The sequence below is a fragment of the Atheta coriaria genome, unplaced genomic scaffold (assembly GCF_025399875.1).
Source record: "Atheta coriaria isolate IRGN ID8LTWV9N9 unplaced genomic scaffold, Caltech_Dcor_3.1 hic_scaffold_9_pilon, whole genome shotgun sequence".
NCBI lineage: Eukaryota > Metazoa > Arthropoda > Insecta > Coleoptera > Staphylinidae > Dalotia > Dalotia coriaria.
The window spans coordinates 6,355,312-6,380,618 of record NW_027045451.1 but is presented as its reverse complement, the minus strand read 5'-3'; the positions used below and the strand labels follow the sequence as shown (position 1 = coordinate 6,380,618).

At 33.0% G+C, this 25,307-nt stretch overlaps 1 protein-coding gene across 2 annotated transcripts in view; it reads left to right on the top strand.

The window, feature by feature from the left end:
* The first annotated feature begins 1,599 nt into the window (after positions 1-1,599).
* Positions 1,600-25,307, top strand: part of LOC135799098 (uncharacterized) — a 31,158-nt gene continuing 7,450 nt past the window's right edge. The window contains exons 1-3 of one of the 2 annotated variants that reach the window (XM_065312119.1): positions 1,600-1,819; positions 11,462-11,872; positions 11,947-13,318. In XM_065312119.1, coding sequence (XP_065168191.1) covers positions 11,514-11,872; positions 11,947-13,318 — 1,731 coding nt within the window. In that variant the 5' untranslated portion in view covers positions 1,600-1,819; positions 11,462-11,513. Of the gene's footprint in view, positions 2,359-11,461; positions 11,873-11,946; positions 13,319-25,307 lie in introns of both variants that reach the window. The other variant, XM_065312117.1, reaches the window with a different exon arrangement.

The window sequence follows — 25,307 nt, the reverse complement described above, 5'->3', positions numbered from 1 at the left end:
AGACAAATCAATTAATTTATTTTTCACAAATACAATAAATTTGTGCGTACAGCGCCATCTGAAGTATATTTTTCGCACTTTTATACTTGACGGTAAAAACGTCCCGCAACCAACATTACACCAAAAGTATCTAACTTAAAAAAAGCGTGACTGAATTTTATTTTAAATCAGAAATACAATTTTTGCGTATAGCGCCATCTGAGGTATATTTCTCGCACTTTTTACGTGACGGTGAAAACTGTCTGCAACCAACGTAACACCAAAAGAATAGAACCTAAAAATTACAAATCCACTAATAAATTTGCAAAAAAGGTGAGTAATGTTTATTCCTATTTCTAACGTACAAAATAACATTGTAATTAATTAAACACTTTGTTCTAGCCGTTTTCTGCTTGACATTTAAGCCAAAATCCCAATTAGACTTCAATTATCCCACTTTTATTGTTGTCATGTTGTTAACCATTGGTAACACGTAATTTAACAACGTTTTACAAGACATTATTACAATGACGCTGAGCGTGTAGCAAGTGTTATAATTTGTTTTGTTTCATCGAGTTTAGTGCTGACTGCCACTCGTTATCTCACCGCTGCTCGATGAACAAAGTCGCACACTTAAACTGCGACTTGTGAGTTGCAATTATGAGTAGTGACTGTGTCAACACCACGCAAGACAACAAGCAACACCAGCTAACAGTGTAATTGCTAATACTAGTATGTAAACAGCGGTAATAAGCGAAGTCTTATGATTCTTATGAGCAATAAGCAATCAGCAATGTGCAATGTGTAATCTACAATGAGCCATTTTGATTGCGCACATAAAATTGCTTTACAATTATATTGAACACTGAAAGCAATCAAGTATGACTATAAACATTTTTATTCTGTAAAATTTAATTACTTTTTCAAGCTTGTTTTATTATTTTTTCATTAGTTTTTCATTAGTTTTCGATTAGATGTCTTATTGCTATCAGTTTTGATTATGAAAATTGTATTAATTGCAACCATATTGCAAAATTTACAAAAATTAACGTATCATTTGAAAGAAACGTTTGTCAAGTATTTATTTTGTGTCAATTAAGAATAAATACCTACTTGCTTCACAAATGATGCAAATTTTGATGATACGTTAATTTAACAATTTACCAATTTGTAAATGATCCTTCAATTATTATTTTCTTGCATAACATTACGAAAATTTGCATAATGGGAGTTAGTAGCCAAATTAAAATCAAAAACGAAGAACTCCTACTTATAAATGTGACTTAAAGATAAGTATGACTATTATTTCTATTAGAACTACTGTGCTAATAATATTCGCTATAGTAATTGATGTAATTGGTATTTCCCGAACTCTCTACTTCGTAATACGCCCACAATGTCACCAAAAACAAATAATTCTCACTTATATAAAACATTTTTCTGCTCCAAGAAAATTATACATGTTTAAAAAGAAAAATTATACCGACTTGAATAATATTGGCTCTTCGACTCCTCCAACTCTTCTGACCATTTTTGCCGGAGTAAGTACTTGGAGTCGATCGAGCTGAGCACGTTGAGTCGGAGCAGTTGAGCACTTTCAGTTTCGTTTGGTCGGTTGATGCGGTCGCACGTACGAGCAAAGCGCACGAAGCGAACGCGAAGAAACACGTTTCAATCCGCAAGCACCGCGCGCACAGTTAAATTTAAGTTACTTTCAGTTGACTGTTGATTTAAGACACTTAAAAATCTACCGAAAGTGACTTAAAATTTTAGTGCCTTAAATTTAATTATCAAAAAAATTCTAGTGACTTAAGCCTTAAATCATCTCAGTATAACTCATGTAAGTGAACATTTTAAATCAGAACAATTAAAAACTAGAAGAAAAACAGTGGTATTAAATAAGTAACGTGTGCACTTGCTGCGCTTTCATTAAAATTTAAAATGCAAATGCTGTAATTACGCGTAAATTATTTAATAGCAAGAAAAGAAATTGGCAGTGACAAGAAATGATTAGGTTGGCGCATCCATGAAGCAAAGAATCGATTTATGTTTGCTCGCGAGCGTAAGAAATTGTTAAGCGTGGAAAAAATTACGAATCGCAAGAAGTAAAATAAGTAAAAACTTCAGATAATAAAGAAGAATCGCGTGCGTGCTGCGTTTTCACGTTCAATTAAAAGTTGCAATATTTATACGTGAAGCATTAACGTGGAAATCGCGTGAATATGAAAACTATAACTAAATTAAATTAAAATAACAATCGGACATAAAATAAAGTTGTAATACGTGCGGTTTAATTAAATTATTATTTCTATTTTAATAATAAATTTTGGTTTATTGGAAAATTGGGAAAATTTCCGAAGCTGTGCATTGATTTATAAGGTAAAAAAATGTATTTTAAAATTTTGTTATTATTATGTAAGTAGGAATTAGTTAATTTAATTATTACCCGACACAATAATTTTCTTTCTTTTTCTTTTTTTTGGTTATTTTAAAGTGTTTTACCACCGGTATCGTTGTTGCTGTTATGTAACTGACCTTAAGTCAATACTAGAATCATTGAGTAACGCACCGTGAGTCCGCGACGCGCGAGTGCCGCGCACGTTTTGAGTCGTGCGTGTATCTGCGCATTCGCAACTTACTTAAATCTATTAAAGTGTGTTTTCACGCACCACGCACGTATCTATCAACAATGCACCATCATCTTCGTCTTATTTTTCACGCTTTACTCAGTACGGGAACATATATGTAATATAAATTAAATGTTTCTATTTTTTATCATGTATTAAAAAATATTCTTCAAGTTACTTAAATTAGACATATAATATCAGTTTTTCAAACGTGATAACAGATATATTTCAAACGTGGCAACAAATTTTAGATGAAATTGACGATTACAACTAATATATCGCAACGCAAAGTTAAAACTTTAGTTGAACGTAACAACACTACATTAACTCATTGACAAGCGTAGCATTCGTCACCTCGTCAGCAGCTCGCGCGCGCGCAATCGTCGCCGACATGCCGAGAAATTTGCCATAATTTCACTTTCTTCTTAATGACACAAGCGGACAACGCCTCTGCGATTTACACCTGAAAGACACACACGCACTCTCACAACTTCCACTTCAACATGCATCATCATCACAATTCAACATCTAAAAACATTTAACAACAGATAAAATAATTAAAACAATAAAATTTTTATATACGTGCAAAAATGTGTGCAGCATAATCAACCACAACCAATGAACCAATCAACGAATGACTAGATAATATTAACTCTAGTAGGTAATTTAGAAAGAGAAAGAGTAGAAATTGACACTTACGGTTTGGTTTAGTTATTTAGTTATTGTGGTAGTGTAGTCGCACATGATTATCTCGTTCGTTTTTTTGTTGTTGTCTAATCAGTTGTATAATAGTTGTAGTCTTGAGCGCTCTGGGTTATTGGATATTACCTTCTCGGTTGTGCGGCGTTGGCGAGCGGTTCATTAAGGAGTGTAAACCTGTAGATATCTAGTCTACAGGTATTGTAAGGTGTGAGTAACATGTAATAGTTACAAGAAATGTCTGCATATCCAAATGAAATTTATTAAATAAATAAATACTATCTATTCATAATCACCTAGCAGGTATCTATAAATATCTCTAAATAAAATATGAAAGTATTGAATAAACAATTAATTTGACTATCAAATACACGAAAATAATAATAAATTTTATTTTCAATTAAAAAATGCAAATTTTCGGAAAAGTAGGAATCGAAAATTTCCAAAAATTAAATTTTTGTTTATTGACTGTCAAAACACTTGAAAAAAAGTAACGGTAAAACTAAGAATATTTAAAAATTTATTTTATATTGAGATCACGTTTAAATGTTAATGCTGATGACACATGACACACGTCCATCATAAAAACCGTTCAACGATTCCGTCTTGTGCGTTTAAAACGCAAATTACATCCTTTTGTCGTGTTGTTCTGTGTTTTTTTCTTTCTGCAAGTCTTTTCTTGTTTGTCATTTCTTTGTTCCTCATTCCTCTTTGGTTATTGAGTCATCCAATCATTCAAAAACCTGTACGAGGCATGCAATAATAAAATAAATAATTGAATTAAGCTAAAATCAATTTCAAATGTCAACATTATAAATTACTAATTTTAGGTAATAATTTTTCTTGATTATCAAGATGCTACAAATGCAAATTAAATTTTATTTTATTTTTAGTTAGATTTTGTGTTCGTTGACCTTTCTCGGTGGCTTTCCTTCTTTCTTGGGTAAAATATTAAAATAACATGCATATTACGACGACACGACATCGACACGACTTGTTTAGATACTGTGTATAATATTAGCGATGAGAACTGTGAAATAAACGCAAACTGTTTGGAGAATCGTGTGGTACTCTCAAGTTTTGTAAGTTTATTAACTATTAATTTGTAATAATTAATGTGAGAGGAGTTCCTCATTGTCGTTAACACGCAAACAATGTAATGATTGAATATTTACTCACGACTAAAATAACTGACAAGTTAAACAATTGATAGAAGTGATTTTGGTGAATTGTGGGCGGAATTTTGATTAGCACGCATTTAGATATCAAAAATTAAGAGTAAAATATTATTTTACACTTCATGCAGTATAATTTTACGTGTAACGATGCGCAGATTTGAAAAAATCATTATTTTCTTGAATTTTTAGCTTTGTAGGCAGCCAAAACTACATAACCCATAATTTTGTGCTATTTGTTTCAAATTTCGTTAAAATATAATTAAAATTAGTAAAAATTTCCTTTGGCGGTGTAAATTTTTGTTAAAAACCATTAAAAATGTTAAACTTTTTATATAATGTCAAACATTTGCCTAGAACACCTACTTTTTCACTCTGTCGTTGTTCGTTCGGTAACATTTAGAAGATAATAGTTTTGTGCTTAGCAAGAATGGCACAGTTCTTCTCCGTGCTATTAGTCTTCTTACGACTGAAGATTTTACAGCAACGTCTGGATGCTAATGTGGTCGCACGTATCAGATTTCGCTGGAATCCGTTGCGCAATCACGCATTATCATAGCGCACATCGTTAAATGCAACGATGCGTTCGATGCGACGCCACGCGACTTAGAAACAAACGAAACGCGTTATCCACACTCGGGCGAAATGTCAACTCACACAATAAATTATTACCCACAATTTGCTAGATTCTCACAATACCCAACCAATTTTCAAACAATGCTCAAATATTCATTCATTTTAATCTTGTTTAGTTATTTATCTATTGAGATGAGCGCTTAAGTGTGGTAATATAAAAATAAACTTTTATTGATGTAGGTTATGTTATGTCATCCCGACGAGGCATCATCTTGTGCAATTGTCAAAATATATTAGATACATGAAAATGCCATCAGTCCATTAACATCCAACGATTAAACTATACCAAATTTGAAACTAACCTCAAAATTCATCAAAAATAGAGTTATTATATAACAATGGTGATTATTGCGATATTTGTTGAGGCATTTCTAGGAATCTTCAAATTACAAACTCTTTTATACAAATATTTGTGCTAAATATTTCGAAAACTGCTCAACTTTAATGTAATTTTAATCACTTTAGTTTTTATGACTTTTTTATTTTATTCGTGGAATGTGTTGTGAATTTGCATTTTTTGTAAATTTATGAAATGCGCTATAAATAATTAATTTAGCGATAATGGTCGAAAATCAAAATTGATCGAAATCGAGTTCAGTAGGTTTACGATGTGCACCTATTACGAGTGCGAAATGTCTTAATCGAACGCTCAATGCGCTTTAATGTCAGATAATTTGGTTATAAAATCAGTTAAATGTTTTTTTTAGTGGTAAGAAGTTAATAATATTTTTAATTCAAAGTATTATGTCATTTGTACAAATATTTCATTAAATATTATTTATTTTGTTTTTTTTATCAATTAATTAAATAATTAAATTAATTATTAAATGAATAAATACTTAGAATAACATGTATTTTTTACTTCCACCTTTAAAACGCCCGGGTTTCACGGTTTTCAAACACAAAAAACGGTACTTTGAACACGGACGGCCAAAGTCGTGATTAAAGTACTTTAGTCACGAGCTTTAGTTATGGGGTGGAGTTGGCAATTTTTGCATTTGTGTACGGTGCAGCACGAGTTTTTTTCAATTGCTTTTATATCAAATAGTAAAAAATTGATTTTGTGGTTTCTGCATGAAAGCGTCACAAATAAACATTGAAAATCACTTTTTTAATTTAAAATATTATGTTAGAATATGCGGTCTAAAACTTTGTCCAATCTTTAAAACTTCAACAACACTTTATCAAGTTTTCTGCGTGTCATCTTCAAGTGGTACGAAGATTCACTCCACACTATTTGTCGCCATTACTTCAGTTACTTGCTATGCGACACGCGTCGAAGATTTTTCAGTCGAAAATGCCAAGGATTGTTGCACATATTTTACTAGGTACAAGTCGATTCAATACGCATAAATACAAATAAGTATAAGCATCTCGATGTATCTCATCAAGAAATAAATAGTATCTATCCACTTGGTAAAAATTCGTAAATATTTGTTTGACGTCATGACTATAGTGATAGTGCATATTCGAGTTGATAGTCTTGACAGACTTGAAGAAAATGTTGTTTGACTTAAGTAGTTAATGTAGTGGATGTAATGTGACTTGAATTGCTGTAGTAGTACACTAGATTTTTTAGTTTACTATTTACAAACACTTAATCTATAATTTAATATTTCTCATTTGCATAATGATTACAATTAGTGGAAATATTCCAAATTGATTCAGGTCTACTTTTATAAATTGTTGCACAAATTACTTTTTAACACTTTCGTAGAGTTTCCTATTGTTGCAAATATTATTAATTATGTTTTTCTTCTTCCATCTTTAAATTGGAAGTGTTTAGGCACATAAAATGCCAATGCGCAGGCGCAAGCTCCGCCCCGTAGATAATGCCTGTAGATAATGGATATTACGCACGGTTTGGCAGTCCGTATATAACGTACCTCCTTTCGTGTTTAAAAACTGTGAAAAAAGCAGAGTTTTATAGGTGGAAGTAGAATAAATAAAATATAATCGTCGTTTAATCACTTGATACTTAATATACTATTCTACGTACGTAAATGTACAATTATCTAATATTAATTACAATGACGTATATTATAATTATAAAAGAGGTACTAATTTAATTAAATTTGATTTGCAGATTAAAGTTTATGTTGTGTGAGATTAAAAACAAATTGTTTTTACAATTTGTTAAGACATGAGATAATATTTAACGTATTGTAAATTTGATGTCATTAATATTGTCGTAAATTTTCGATTTTGAAATCTTACAATTACTAAACAATCGATACATTGGCACTTTGGATTTTCGAGTCAGTCGTTGACACGATGTATTTCATAATGAATTGTTTAAACATTCGAAGATTTAAACCTAAACTGTTTGTAACCATCAACACATTGGTACGAAATGGTTTGGTGAATTACAGAAACTAGGATGGCTTCAGGTAATACACCGCACCTCATTCAAGTCACATACAGAGTGTTACATTATCATTTTATTGCGTATTGTTTGGTATATATATTTTTTCTTTATAAACTTTATGAGTACACTCTGTATATATTTTGAACATGTCAAAATCGTGAACTTATACGAATGTTACAAAGTTGTGTGTACTCGGTACTTACATTTTGGAGGTGTAAAAGTGTGAAATTTGAAATTTTGAAATTTTCCAATTGGATATATTGAATGCCACGAATCTAAGGCGGCGCTGGCATCTTCTGCTTAACATTTAACCGCTTCGCACGGCGCGGAGAAAGAGCTATTATGTAATTAAGACAATAACAATGTTGCGATGCATTCAGAAATTTCTTCTTCGTACACCATAACATAAAATTTGCAAGTATTGCATATGCGCATGAATCAATCAAACATCAATTTAAATTGAAATTTTATTATCTTAAGAATGGATTACAAAATTAACTAAGATTAGTTTTTAATGTGTTTAACATATGTTTGGTACATTTACAGCAACTCACAGCATATGTAAACCTTAATATTGTATAGTTATTTTTAATTTTTACTTGATTTATCTACAAATAGTGATTCTACGCTTTAAATTAATAAATGCAGCATTTAATTGTTTATCCAGTTGATATTTTGCAATTGCAATAAACGATGTATCTTTTTATGTATAATTTCCATTCTTTTATTCAATTATTTCTTACCACAATTGCTTGCACGCCTGCAGTAAGTGATATTTCAAATGTTCATTTAAGTTTTGTTCAAATCTCACTGCAACTCATTTTAATTTAAGTTTCTCATTGTTGCTAATCGCCTCAATCGCTTTGTATTAATCTCTGCTTTTTTGTTCTGCGAATGCATTTCTTATTTCTTAACTTTTCAGCTTCTAAACATAGTTTCAACTCTTAACTCAAGCAGCTTTTTATTGTTTTGCGCTCTCGTTTTTAATCTTAATTGCATCACCGTGTTGAATTACATTGCATTACGATGCAATTAAATGAATTAAATTTAGAATATGAAATTTTCGAAAAATTTGCCATGATAACTAATTGTTGTCGATCGGCGGAGTAAAATCTCAATTGCAAAACGTATTTGCAAACATAACCTTTAACTAAGTATTTTCTTTATTCTCCGCTGACCGAGCGTAATTAATGTGTCAACACAACACGTTTTCCACAGCTGAATAGAACAGTGATTATGATCTTTTCAGTGATATTGCACTTGCACTTGTTGCAGTCGTTGCAACATGTCATCTAAACGTCGAAAACACAATGCGACACATAATAACCACGTTGAGGTGTTCGCAACGTACGCGCTTTTGCAAAACAATATTTAGACGTTAAAATGTTGACTTTAATCGAATTTAATAAGTCGTTAATAACATTCATTCATGCATCTAATACATTTGCAAATGCAGAATATGCATAGGAGCACGTACGAATTCAATATTTTACAATTTATAAGTCAATATAAGTCAATAATAATATTAACTCGAGTTAGAAGTTGACTTGAAGTGCATTTTGATTTGAATGCCGAATGCGACGCAAGCATTGCGATGCAACAGAATGCGTTACAAAATGAGCCAAACGTGCGCGAAACAGAAAACATCACATGAAGTCTAGAATTTTAATTGTTCTTTCGAAATTGACGAAGTATTCTATAACAAAACAAGTTTCACAACCATTTTTATTCTAAAAATATAAAAAAATATTTTTTAAGGTTATTACCGACATTTTAGTTATATTCTAGGGAATTTTTATGCAGTTGGTATTATTTTAATGGGCGTGTCATGATAAAATGTCTAAAAAATTAAGTAGCGAGTATTTAAGTTTAATTACAACATTTAGTAAGAATGTTGACACACTCACACCTCAAATCTATGATAAAATAAACATGCGAATAAATAATCAGCGTATTAATTACGATCGCGAGCGTCGTGACTTGTGACACGCTTTGCGCGTGAATTATTACTTTTATGCAAAATGTCTATAAATAAAAAACAAATGAAGAACATACTAACGAGTTGTACTGCCTCGCAAGCACAGCTTGTTTGTCTGTTTTTTTCTTTTCGAAGATGATTCTCCATAGAAAATCTTCTCGGATAAGAAACGAAGAAGAATAAAAAAACGCGACGGACGCGTTCGTCATTTCGGTCAATGTCAATTAAAACATGCCGCGCGGTTGACCCGTAACTACTGAAGCGTCACAAATTATTGCGTTAATTTACATTTCTGCTCGCGAAGAGGATATTAAATAACCTACGCTTTGGTATGGTGTGGACGTGGACGTGCATGCTATTTCCATGTTTCCACGTTTCCACATTTGTGCGCACGACGTCGCTGAGTTTTCCTTATAAATCGCGGATTTGATGCCTAATTAACGCTGCGATTTATCGCCACATCGACGCGTGGCGTGCGAAACGCGAGGAGAAACTGAAAACTGACTTAAGTCGGTTGGGCATTGACTTAAGTACACATGGATTTTTTAAATTTATTATTTATTATTTTGCTTGCTAAAATGTAATAAATCTTTAATAATTAAAAGTAAATTTGTATTACTTAAGTTAAGTAAAAGTACTTAAGTCACAAAATGTGTTGTTTTGAATTTAAATTATTTTATACTGAATTTTAGAGGTATTTAAGTTCGAAAACTAAATATTTAAATTATTTAACTTATTTGCCTAATCAACTGCTTAACAATTCACTTCATTAGCTAATTAATTACCTACTTTGCTAACATTTACAACTTCAGTCAGGCCGTCGAACGTGCAAACTCAATGCGTGTGCATGTTGAATAAATTTCAAATGCAAACAACTAATCGATTATGTTAAGTCACCGCAGTTATCGTGCTTACTTAACCTAATCCTAACCTCACTTAACACAAGTTACCTAAACTTACCGAAAATGATTTAAGATGAACTAAAATCAACAAAAATTAGTTTCAATAATTTAAGCATGACTTAAGTCACTTATAATACTTAGGCATTTCTTTGTACCTGCATGCTAACAGATGAAATTGTTGTTTGATTACGAAATGATCGCATTATCATAATTTCTCGCTTGCGGTGCGTGCGCAATGCGAGGCAATTTGAAGTATCGAAACAATCCCATTTCGAATCGAGTGTTGTGTGCATAACAAATAATAATATGGCTTAAGTCTCACCCACAGTCGCTGTCGGGTACTTTTCTTTTCATTTGTTTTTTGTTGCTGCATTTTTTAGAGCGCTGTGAAGCTTAGCGATGGGAAATAAACATGGCGTCACAGCGTGTGGTTTTTGTTTTTTTGCGCATGCGCATGCATAAACTGTTAAGAATTGTTACTTATGTAACAATATTAATAAGATGAAGGAATTTGCCGGGGAACTTTCTTCGCTTTTCCATCTTCAATTCATGAGCGCACCTATAAAATTTAATTAATTGCAGCGGTTTAAATATGTATGTTGATAATCGAACATAACCTATAGTTTCTATAATTTTAATGATTTCACTTTTTGTTTTGTTGTAAAAGTTTTGTTTAAATTTAGGTTTTGAAGGTTTTTAGAAAGTTTTTATTTGTATTATAGATTTTGATTTAGTCTTGATTGTTTTAAAAGTTTAAATGTTTAAATCGCCGGATTCGAATTGTTTTAATTACATGCAAATCCAATGTATCTGCCTGCGGCTTACTTGCAATCTAAAACGTATTCAATTGTTTAAATTTTGTTCGTTTTTGCACCTTCCGCGGAACGAATTGATACAAAATTCTCTTAAGTTAACTTAAGTTAAGTTACATTGAAATAATTGCTGTGTTAAGTAATTGTTGAAACAATTGAAAACAAATGGTAATCATTAACGAACAAATGTTATCGCGATCAATTGTTTTACTTATTGTGTAACTACACCTTTCAGGGTCGTATTTATATTTTATTTTAAATGTCTTATTTTCTTATTACTTGCAGTTGTCAAAATTAATGAAATGCCACATCGGAGAGTTCCACGGCTGCAAGCAACATGTTGAGATGGATGGGCCAACGCAGAAAGGAACCAACAGATGGCGCCACCCCGCAGCAAGACAAGATGGCGTCCAAAATGGCCGCCGGCGACGACGCAACGAAAGAAAAACTCGCTGCAAGAAAAAACTCCAAGTTCGCAATGAAGCGCTCGGTATATTTACCGCGCGTTGTGTTAAAAGCGGGCGGTGACACTTCCTCAAACGGAAAACCGGACAGAATGAAAAATGTCGATCATCTTCCTGAAGTTGTCGACCAAAACAGTGATCAAAATCAGGGTTTTAGCAAAGAATTCAACGAACCAGCGGAGGATGCATGGTCGGAAAACTTTTATCTGCGAAGTGATAAACGGTTTCGTGGGTGAGTATACCTAACCTAATCAATTATAACCTCGAAAGTTAATTGTATATATTTTTATGTGTATATTGTGTTAGGATTAATCCTTTATATGTGGATACTTACAAAATTCGACGTTCGTCAAGACAAAGCACGCCATCTGGTGAAAAATCATCGAGTTCCGGTTATGGCGGATCTAACCTCTATAGCTCATCAAGTGATCATCCAGAACAGGATCAGCTCTATACAGAAATGAAAACTAAAATTGATGGAGTCTTGGAGCAAAATCCAAATTATGTAAAATCTATACAAGTAGCAAAAAGGAAAAACAAATCAACGCATTCAAGTGGGACATCATCAGGTACTCTGAGTACAATCCCGGAAGGAAAAATTGATTTTACAATACCACGTCCAATATGGCCGCAGTTTGCTGGCCGGAATCCAAACATAAACCAAAGAACCTCAACCTCCAATCAAGAATATGACTCCTTGGTAGATGAAGCAGTCTTGTTGTACACGTCCCTAAGTAATCATCAAGGTCAAATTATGCAAAATGGCGACCAGCATATGAATCCACATCGTTCCGAAAGTATCAAGTCAGAGTTTTCAGTCAAGGATGTTTTGTTAGAGTTGTTGAATCATGTGAATGCTACAATTGAAGGTAAAGGTGTCCTCACACCGGAAGAGATGTTAAAGAGAGTCAATGAAAGAATCAGTGATAGTATTGATGCGTTGAAAAACGCAACCGAGGAAGAAATGAGAATGTTGTGTATAAATTTAAGAAATTCGAAAAAAGTTGATTCTGTTGTAAGAGCATTCAGTCATTCTTCATCGAGTGGTAACTCAAGTCAAAGCTCACCCGAATGGAACGCACATAGACTTCGAGGTCCTTCAAGGTCATCATCAATGGAAACCGAAGATATCTACCATTTGCCATCATCATCCAGCAGTGGTTTCTCAGATTGTATGTTTAACAAGGACGGAATGACAGTTATAAATAATCAACACCCTCAACTTTTGAATCATCTAACTTCCGGTTTACCATCTGGACCGTTACCAATGTTTGTTCATGATGACCTTGCAAGTGTCCCGAATGGAGTACGCAATGCGATGATTTACGGTACGCTTTGTCGAAATGGTAGTGCACATGTGCATGCGCATGCGCTTCGCGGCAGTAAAATGACAGCCAGTGTAACGGACGTGAATAGCGCGTGTGGTGCATCCGGTATAGATATAAACGCGGTGGATGTTATATCGGACTCATGCGGTGGTGAAAATGTGTGCGCGCGGAGCGACGGGTTAAAGAAGAGTTTATTGAAGGTGGACGATGATAAACCGAGCGTCTGGGAGCAGTATTATGGGGTGAACGGTGTCAAAATGCGAATGGAGGTTATGGAGACGGACAAAGATGGCGGCGATGTCAAAATCGATTTGAATTATGTGCCAAAACCAACGGATGTTCCCATTTTTGTAAGTAGAATTTAATTTATACCTAAATTGAAGTTTATTTTGATTTATTATCGGTAAAAAGTTGTGTTTGTTACATAACTAGTGTTCGATTACACAAATTAATGCGTTTTTTACGGGTTAAGTATATTTTAACGGTGTTATTTAACATTTTGTCTGTTTCTCGGTTTTCACTGCATATTTTCTCATGAATTGGTTTGGTTTTGGTCTAATTACCATGGAATAATGCGTAGGTTTCGCTTTTTCTTGTCTTCACTCACAAATCAAACAAGTTAAATGAACAAAACGTGAAAAAACTCACTCTTAATTGGTTGAAATAACACAAAATTAAAGAATAAAGATATTTTTTATATTTGTAGGTTATGAGGTACCATTACAATGCAATTATGATGCACGCACATAAAAAGAAGCCCGTGATACATGTTATGTGTTATGTCATTGCAGTTGTGGCTCGTTACTCATTACTTGTTCGTTTGTTCGTTGTTGAAATGTCGTACTCTTGATTTCTTTCGTTCTCTGGAGCGTGGAGTTGATTGTTGAGCTTGTTGAGTAGTTGTTACTCTGTGGGTCAATCAGTATATCAGCTTTTTTAACACGTAAAATTTCGTTTTCACACTGTTTTTTTAATAATAATTTTTTAATTTTTATTCTTTTTAACTTTAATGATGTTAGTTTTATTTCGTTATGTGCTAGTTTTTTTTGTGTTTGATTTGATTTGATACGCTATGTTCTTGCATCGACACGTGTAAAATTACTGTTGTTTTATCGCCATTTTGATTAATGTTCACGGACGTTTCCGCGTTGTGATTGCCTCGATTTCAATTTCAATTGCAATCACAGAAATTGCTGTTGTAATTAGAATTCATTATTTCATTAGGTATCATATTCTATTTATAGTAACTGTTTAATTAATTTTTTTGTTATAATTGTCGACACTAAATGTTTATAAAGATTTATGTCTCTTATGTCTATTCTTGGATGATAAGTAATGGTATTTTATTACATATTTGTTCAATTGTAGTGAAAACAAGTTAAAAGGTTAAAACTTGAAGTTATTTTCACTTTCGTATTTTTACATGGTTAACATTGATGACAAAAATAATTTATAAGCTAATTTCGCGTCGTTTGGATGCATTTTAAGCACATGTCATCGCGCACGCATTTAAATCATTAACACACCTCGTAATGCTCGTACGCGACGTTTCTATTTGCGCTCGATTTACGCATGTGCACGCGACCTGACTTAAATCGTTTAAGTCACTTTGACTTACTTCGATTTCATTCAACCAGGTGCGAAGAAAGAGGAATAAAAAACGACGCATGTTTACGACCACACGTACGTCCACAACTAAATTTGAATAGATCATTTTATGAAAAACTTTAAAATGTCACTTAACTTAAGTAAAATAAAGTGAAATTTTTTTATGAAGTCAACCAAATAGAAACGTTTAACATTTAATTAAGTTGTTTGAAAAAACCATACCGCAATGTGGTTGAATAATTGATTTTTTTTCTCTTTACTTAACTTAAGGCAAAGAAATCAAACATAAAAAGTTACTTGTGCTTTATTTTTTATTAACACTGCAAGTTTGCACTCTATTGCACTGTTGTACGGTTGATTCATTGTAGATACTTGGTTCATGGCTGCTTAATTGAAAATTTCTTACTTTCTGCACGGCGTGCAGTGTATTTGAACGCGTCATTAGCGCCGCTGGTTTTACGTTTCGCGTGCGACGTGCGGCAGCGAGAGACATAACGTAATATCGGAAATAGGAAGTCATCGTGCTTTGTGCTTGTGTTTGCATGCCACACTATGGCTTTAACTTTAACATCTACCACGCCAATATGCACGAGGCACTTACTCAAAGTGTAGCTAAGTCGTTCGTCGCCTGTTGTAACACATTTAACATCCAACATAAAACTTCCTTTATTTTAACATTTATGTATTATTTTAGTAGTATGTATAGTCAGGTTCGAAACCATTATTATCTCACATTATTGTTTATTAACTATTCATTGATTTAAATTTATGATGATATAAACTTATATAACTTTAACATCTTGTCATATTTTTATAAATAATTTTATAGCGTATTGTATTGTTAAATTAATTATGCATCTATAATGAAACAAAGAAAATAATTGTGGGTAAAGTAAGGAATTGTATTGTTAGTAATATGTGACAAATTAATTAATTTTGTGTAAAATTAGATTATTAGCAAAACAAGTCTAGCGAATGTACAAATGCGTGCGCAGACCCCACTGAGTCTGTTAGATCATCACTCAACTTAGTCTAGCCCGAATCAATTGAGGTAGTGTTTAAATCGACTTAACCGGAATAAAAAAATGACTTAAACAGAACACACAGCAGGCCAGACTCAATTAATCGAGTCAATCTAGTTGAGCATGTCAGTCATACTTCAATTCCTCAATAGTATCAGTAACTTTTGACCAAAATTAGACATGCAACTAACTTAAGTAAACTAAACCGGCGCGATCGAGAAGAGTACATAACAACTTTCATTGATTTTTATCGGACACACACGTTAAAATCATAAAAATAAAATAAAATAATTTTAAAAAGAAACGAAAATAAAGATCACGATTTTGACATAAAATCATTGGCTTACTTATTGTATCTTGGAATAATAACAATAATTACTAACGATGAATTCATCAGAAATATAAAAAGTTGTATGAATCATACATAATTTTAATATTCATAACTTTTTGTGTTTTTATTTTTAAACTTTCAACGCGTTCTATTTAACGCTCAAACTATTTATGTCCAGATTTATTACTTAAACTAAAATTTGGCACGCATGATTAAGTATGCTTTGAGAATTCGCATTCATCTTTTTTTCTCTATTTGTTTTGGTCCAATTTTAAATTGTTAGATCACGGTTTCAATTTCAATATTTCAGTGTAGTTTCCAATGCATGCATCTTAAGCGAAATGTGGAACACGTTCTAAATTATCGCCATAAATTATATTCGGCAAAAGAAATTCCGCTTAAATTTAGTAACATAATTAATACGAAAATTAAGACACGACATTTCAACGTTTTAACATTCTAATGTCTTGTAGTGTTTTTTTTAATGCGTCTTAAGTAAACTAAAGTAAACAAATTCCGTGAAGTGTAAATTAAAAAAACTAAAAATTAAAATATTATTATTAGTATTGGTATTAGTTACATTTTAAAATTCCATCATTACTCATACAAATTGCGTGGTCTAAATAAGTTATTGCCACGATAGTGATATATTGATACAATTCGTGAAATTAGCGAGAATATCGCGCCGAGAATATAAATATTAAGTATTATGGCTCGAGTGTTGTAATAAATCATAGGTGTATGCTATTGTAGGATAAAATAGCTAATAATGTTAATAACTCGTACAACTAGATTTTTAGTCGATTAGAAGGGGATAAATTAGCGTCGTGTGGAATTTTTTTGCTTTGATTGATATTGCAATTATTTTCGAATTATTAAATGTTTTTAAATGTTTGTAGAAATTAGAAATTTGGATAAAAACTTTAATTTATAGTGTCAAGATACTAATGTTTAGCTGGTTCTTAAACTACAGATTATTTTCAATTAGCGCCATCTATAGGAGTATTTAAATTTTAAAATATTAAGTTTTTTAACTGGATTTTAATCATGGAATAATATTTAATGTTTGTTTTGATTAAACCTGATCGTTCTTGTTTACATTGAAGCAAATCTCAACCCAATACATCCAATTATTGCTTTATTTGGCCTTAAAACCAGCTGTTTTGCATGCGCAAAACGCTCGAAAAGTGGCGAAATCGCACGCGCAAAATTTCCAGAATGTAAACAACCAAACGAGACCAAGATCCAAGTTTAAGACCAGTAGCACTCCTCGAATATTAAACAACTTACTACTCACTGGCTACTGGCCTACTACAATTTGTTGTTTTCGTTGGCGACTGAAATTCCGATTGCATTTCGCACATTCGCACATTAATAAATTAAGATTTGCGAGAGGCGCGAACGCCGAGGCGCGCATTGATTAAGTAAATTAATTGCCGGTTTAACCTAGATACCTGCGGCAATCCTGCGCACTGCGTCGCGATAATGAATTAAAAATCTTCAAGTGCGCTGATTGTGATTAAGTGATTTCGCCCATTACTTACCGAATGCAAATTTTTACATTTTTATATCAAAAATATAAACTTATACAGTGATTTATGATATCTGTATGAAAAATCAGCGTAAGTTATAATTAAATTAATCGTTGGTAATTGTGGTTAATTAAGTTAACTAAGCTATGATTATAAAATTATAGTGATCGATAGGAGTAGCGAAGAAAATCCAAGAAACATCATGTAAATGCACAACTCTTACTTTCTTCGGTGCGCTCATCACAGCGTTCACTTACACATAAAAAATGCTCATGTACGCATGCGTCGGTGAGACTTGGAAGCGACTTAAGTACGCTTGGTGTTTGCATGTGGCTGTGAGTTCCGTTAGCGTTCGGAACTCGTTTACGACGTGCACACAACGGATACTCATCAGGTAATATACTCTTCCTCGAGCTAAATATCCAGAATTTACACAAAAAGATTTAATAATTAATATTACAGTGTTGTATTTAGATTCTATAATTTTGAAGCTTTTTTGTTGCTTTTTTTAAGAAGATAAATTTTATTTTACACTTTACTTTAGTCAAGTGCAAATATTACATCAACTTCAACTTCAACTTCATATTTTTCAATTCGCAATTTTCATTTGTAAACTTGTTGAAGTTGCTGCATTACGAAATTTGCGCTGCAAGCAAAAAGCAAAAGTAACAGCTGTTACCGGCGTGCACCGAGTTTAATGAAAGCGTCCGTAATATGCAAAATGACCATCGACTATGTTGTAGCTACGGCAATATATGAGTGCAAGTGCAAATTGTTTAAAATGCACTTAATTGGAGTGTGCACTTGACTATCTTCACTTATTTACTTCATTTTGTTGATGTTAGTGTGTGTGTTAAAATGCAAAATGCTTAATAACATCATAACTTATAACATTGTAAAGTTGTAATTTAATTATGTATGGGAACAAAGTTATATTTATACGGTTTTTGAACGTTTGCGGTGAGCACGATTGAAATTAAGTTAATTACAGCGAAACGAACAGGAAGAAATTTGAATGAAACATGTAATTTATCGTTTTACACAGCAAGAAGGTAAATTAAATGGTGTTAAAATAAGTAAAATTTATGTTAGGAGAATTTGTAACTTATTCGTATTTTGAAATAATTCTGAAAGTACTGAATAGTATAGGTATTAAGTATCAAGGGGCTAAACACGAGGCTTTGTCACGAGATTGATTGAGAGCGAGCATAGCAAGCGTTTAATTAATCAAGTGTTTAACAACGTTTAGCCACGTGATGCTTACCCTATTTTTTCTACTTCCACATTATTTCCACGTTAAGGTTTTTGTATTTGAAGTTATATATTTTAAATCTTCAAAATTCGTTCGCACACTATTGGTAAATGTAAGGTTATAAATGCCTTGATGCAATGCTGTGATTTGTGCTGCACCGTAGGCAAAAGCTCAGGCACAAGCTCCACTCCGTGACTAAACCTCATGGCTAAAGTACTTTCGTCGCGGCATTGGTCGTTCGTGTTTAACACGTTGAGGACGGCGCGGTTTTTGGGTGTCTGTCGCATCGGGCGGCGTTTGAGCATTTTCAACTCCGTCTAATTAATTTAGCTGTGCGCCACTGGTGGTTATGCATTGCTGTATCAAAAAGCGATTGTTTTTGCAGTTGCATCGCCATTTATTTATTTTCTTTGTAATGAATGCCTTTATCTTTAGAGTCCGACCGAAACTATGTGCGAACTGAGATGGCAAGTGACGACCACGACTTAACCGCGAGTTAGCCGAACGATGCACGATAATTTACGAACACTGAGTTTCGGTTCTGCCAAAAGTTTCAGCCAATTTTTAGCCGAAACCAAATTTGAAGCCAAAACTGAAACTTTGGTCGGTCACTATTTATTATAATATGTCATCTGAGTCACACATTTGATGACAAAGATGCAAGGCCCTGATTGTATAGGTGAAACGAGGAGAATATATAACCTAACCAGTGGCGTAGTCAAAAATGAATAAGTCTCGTTTCAAATAAGCCGTGTACCACCGGTGGTACACGCCGTCCCACAGACCAGACGCGTGTGTACCACCGGTGGTACACGCCGTCCTCAACGTGTTAAAGTACCACTTTTTGTGTCACAAAACCCTGGAAAAACTGGCGCTTTAAAGGTGGAAGTAGAAAAATACTTTTTTTTGTGTAAACAAATCATTATTATTCTTTTATAAATTAATTTTTCACACGATATTCAATAATATACCACGAATATTAAAAAGGAACTAATGCGCAAGCACAAACCGCTGAGTTGCATCAATGAACTCTTACCTTATTCTTCCTTCCTATTTTATGTCTCTTACATCAAGTTAGAGCTGAATGTATCTGCAAAATTAGCCACACAATAAGATCTACCAGTCACATTGCAATTGTTTGACTGAGCATGTGATTGCAGTGGTGATTGCAATGCATTTCCTGATGAAGATGAGAAAAGCAATAAACTCACCAAGAATACCAAGATGTAACATATAACAAAGCAGAGGTGTTGAAACTAATACCATAAAATTTAAACAAGTCTCTAGTTAGTTTTTAAATTAAAAAGAAATAATTAAATAGGTAATTTTAAGAAACAGGAAGTTATGTAAATCGAAATTTAATACTAATTACTTTAAGCTTTTCCTGCACTAACATTTAACCCCGTTAATAAGTTAGAAAATTTTGTAAGCATCGATTTTATTAGTTTAACCTTTTTACACTTGACGTAACACAGACTGCAATATGCATAGTACTAGCACTAGAAAAAGTTAGTTTATTAATATAGAGATATAATTAAATCAAAATTAATTAACGCCACTAATTAATAATACCAATATTGGCATTAATATACAAATTATGTTCTAATATTAGTAAGTGCAATACATATATACATATTGCTGCCATTGATATTACTATCGCTATTAAATTAAGCGCGTTAGTATTAATCAATCAAACTTACATAATCATATATCAAATATCATATATCACGAATGTTTCTGCCGCATTAACACGTTACCGTGTTACTCAATATTAATGGTTTTAATGTAGACCGTCTTCACCGGTGCGGCGGTCGTGCACCGCTTCGAGAAATTGACCTTATTCGACCGTTATTTACGACATTTGTTTATTCATTCCGCCATTCCGTCATTCCGTCAGTCCCTCATACTCGTTTATTTATTAATTATTGTGCAAAATCAGCACACACATGTGCAAATTGTTTGAAACAAAATTTCACTTTGAGGAGCAACGCTTTTAATTAAAATTACAATGTGTTGCCGTACTTAAGTGGCATAACTGGTCGCGCAAATATGTAATATATGTAATAGTCTGCGATGACTCGATATAATTTAATTAAATTTATTGGCCAATGGCATACATAACATAACATAATCTGTGGAAAAATTTGAAACTGTTTTCTTTAGCTTTAAAGTCAATAGGAGACAAAAATGTTACTTATGTATATTTAAGTAACATGTGTTATGTCTCCTTTACCCTTTAGTTTTCAATTTCATTTTTTGTTTATATTGATTCTTTGGTTTTTCCTCGTCCTGTGTTTGCCAAAAAGATTTCTCTAATTTGCAGTGGGTCAGTGTACCTTTTAGTGATCTCAACACTATCTACATTTTTAACTGACTTAAGAGCTTCCAAGAAGATTACAATAATTGATTATCTAACAGCAATTAAGGCGGCAATTAAAAGAGGCGAAACCGGTGTCTGGTGTTGCCATAGTGCGTTAATTATCGAAATAATTTAGGACAAGTGTGAATTAAGCTAATTAGCTTATGGCATACTCTATACTTATTCTATTGAAATAAAGAGTATAATCATGAAATGAGTTTGATTTCTACTAAATTCTATAAACGGTGCTTATATAATTTGTGTGAATAATTGATACATGCAAGTATGATTTAAGTATGTCTGGAGATAAACCGACTTAACAACCAACTTAAATCCGCGTAAAATGAGCAAATGTATGTTAAAACTAGAGTTGAATGTATTGAATACCATGAAGTTGATGAGTAGCTACTAAGTACTGAGTGAGTGATGAGTAAAGTGCACTTAAAACCGTGAAACACCTATAAAACGGTACATAAATCATAACCGGTAGTGATCCGCCAACATGACTCACTATTGGGTAACATGAAAAGAATAAATAAGAAAATGTATTATTAAAAATCATTCTTAACTTTAAAAAATTAAAAAAATCGTTTTAACATATTTGTCAAGAGAATTTCTCAAGTTTTGAAATAATCTCACACCGGATGATTGTAATACTCAGCAAGAAAGTGTCAACAATTTCTCAACGCACTGAGAAAACAACGATTTTTTGTTTACTCTGTAACTCAGCGTTTAGATGACAAAATTTTCAACTTTTTGCAAGATTTTTTTAATCCTCTCATCTTATATTTTCAAATATTATCTTTCTTATTGTTTGTCAAGTACTTAGTGTCGCCCAATTTGCAACTTCCTTATACAAATTTCCTTGTGTTACATTCATTTGCATTGGCTAATACATATTTTGCAAAATTACTTAATTCTTATTTATGCACACAAAAAAAGAAATTTAAAAAACGTGTTTTTGCAAAATATTTAAAGTCATTTATAAATGTTTCTTTAGTTTTGTTTTGACATTATAACATTATGGAAACATTATGAAATGTGTACAAGTCCATGTTAAAAATGTACTGGTAATAATAAAAATTGCGTACGATGCGCACGATGTGCCAACAAGAAATTTAAAGACGAGCATTCAACAATCCAACATGCGCATCTTCAGGCATGTCGTCGGACGAGTACAATATTTTGCAACTCGATTTACAAATGGATGAGACATCTCATTCCAGTTTTGTTGGCAACATTTCTTATATAGAATAAATTCACTGATAGAATAAGATGCGTAACGGTTTTATTCGTTTAAATTGACACGCCCTAAATCAACAACGCTGGATATTGACTTTAAGTTAGCTTTATCACGTGAAATAGTAGTTTATATATCTATTTAGAATGTATATTTTTATTATTATCAACAATTTACACCTTGAACATTAGACGTGTTAATTCTGCCTCGTTTTGCATGAATAGCTGCGAATTGACGTGAAATTCACGCAGCGGTTTAAAATATCGATCACTTTTGCAATAACTCATGGTAATGTGCAACATTGACTCGTAATTCCTGTTACTTACTCATTAGTTGTATCATACTCGTACTAAAAATAAAATTTTATTAGAAAAATAACGGATGTTTTGTCAACTTTTATAATTTCTTTGACAGCTATCCTTCAGAGGGCGTTAAATATCAGTCAATTGAATATTTGCATATATTTCCAAGGTGTTGAAGCAAACATTTAAATAAATCAGTAAAAACAACAACCTATACATGATTTATGTGACATATTCACTTGTTTTATTCTCTCCATCTGGTATTTATGGCCGCAAAAGTTTGAAACTCTGTTTTTAGACTCGCAGGCGTAAATTTCGCGTTCGCATGTGTCGGTTGTCGAAAAAATTTACGAAATGCGGCTAAAATGACGACGCTGACGCATGCACGAACGCTGCTGGCTGCTTGGCGAACGTCCTTCGAAGGCCGTTCGTTGCGCCGCGACTCGAAAACAAAAAAAATTGTTTAACGTTAAACGACGGGCGGACACACGAGCAGTGTGCATATTGGCGCACATTTTGCGGTGCTGGTAATACGAGTCCGACCGGCATGCGCGATTGAGCAATCGATTCGCGTACACACCGCGAGCGAGGCTGCGATTTCAATTCTTGCGTTTTGCATTTGCCGAAATACCTACGGCGTGATCGGGCATCACATGAGATGAGCGCAATACGCCGAAATAGTTACATTCGTCACGTGCGATTTGCTCATGGGGATATATTGCTACATTAACAAAATTGTGAAAGAAAAATGAAAATAAAATAAATTATTTGAAGAATGTTAATTATTTCTTAAGTTGCTATGGTTACCTGAGACCGCAGTTGTTAATTTTGGGCGTGGTTGCGTGAACTAATGCGAGAAGTAATCATTTTCTTTCTGTTATTACATTGAAAATACTTCTTTCGTCTTGTGAAATTGCAATTGGCGATCAGGTCGAGGCATTCTCGCGACCGACGCACTTCAACTTCAACTTAACTTTTGCATAATCGGTAACTTGGCGCAACTTGTTGCAACTTAGGTTGACCGTGCGTGCGCAGAGTCACGTTACAACTACATCTACAACAACAACGCCCATGCGAATCGCAAAATCGCACATGCAAAAACCGCGAATTAATAAATAAACAAGCGCCGACCCGTCCAGTGCCATGATCCGAGCGTCAAGTGCTAAATAACTTACTTAACTCCACTTTACTTAACTTAAATAACTTGAAGTTATCTAGTTCAATGCAATTACAGGTGTTTATTTACCACGAATATGATTTTTTTGAATTATAAGGACTAGATATTTATCAAAATTTTATTAAGTGATTAAAAATAATTTTAATTAATATTATAACTACGAATGTGAATTTATTTGTTTGTAACACTTTCACGCATAAACCACTGATTATATTTTGATAATTTTTTGATATCGAGGTATTTTTTATTAAGGAAAAGCAAATAGGCTACTTTTTGTCACAATAATATAACTTTTAGGGTGTAAATTTAATGTTGAAAGTTGATATGGAGATTTAATGATAGTTATAATAAGAAAGTAATTAGTTAGGCTACTTTATATTAAAATCTAATCGCGGGCAAAAGCTAATAAATAAATAAATGTTTGTTGAAAAAATTCCAGTCGCCGTGGATTCTTGTTTACTATTATTAGGTAGGTCATATGTAATTATGTAATAATTAGGTTAGGTTAGTTACATTATATTTCACGTGCTGCGCGCGCTTGAAACGAGGTTTCTATGTTTACATACTGTTTAATATTGCTGTTTGCCGTTAGTTTTTTGTGCTATAAAATAAAGCACTTACCATCGAGGCGTTAATGTAATTGCAATAATTAAAAATCTATGACGTTCTTGATTGATTTTTAATTCGTTGTGGTTTTTACGTTAAAATTAAAAACTTGGACATTTTCCAAGAAATTCTTTTTATTTGAGCCGCCTTATTTCACTAATACACTGGTTGCTATGACAACCTAATAAGACATTTCTATACTATTCAAAATTATATATTATAATATTTTCAATGGAGACATCTGCAATCCACGATTATATAACGCCGACAATTTGCAATCGGTGGCATATGCTCAAAAACCGAAAAAAATGTGCTTAATAATAGGTGCCACATTCATCATCATTCATTAGAAGTCTTGTTATTGCAGCATGTGTAGCAACATGCACGCACGCACGAATATTACCCATTATTAATTAGTCGAAATTAGTCGGCGCGCAAAATCGGTGACAAAACGCAAGTCGGAGTAAATTACAGGATGGACGACGCAATAAAAATAGAAACGAATAAATCTCTATACTTGCAAGTGACAACACAACAACACTAAGAAGGTCTCGGAATACACCTACTTGTATACGCGCGAGTCGAGAGACAAAATATTAATTAGCGGATTTGTAATCATGGCGTATCTCGGAGGTTGACGCGGCATTAATTGGGTCGCGTCTTAAAGTCACGTTCATACCGCTTGCATATTATTACCCGCATGTAGGTATACATTATTTTAGTAGCTGCAATTAACAATTACATTCGATGCGAGGTGAAGTGTTATTGCGACATTTTTCTGTTCATTAGTGTCTCTTGTTTTTTCTATTCATTTGAGCTCCGCCCAAATCAACAACGGTTGCCGTAGAAACCTCACAGATTACCTGTTAACAATCATGTAGATTTTAATATAGATAAGGAAATAAATATC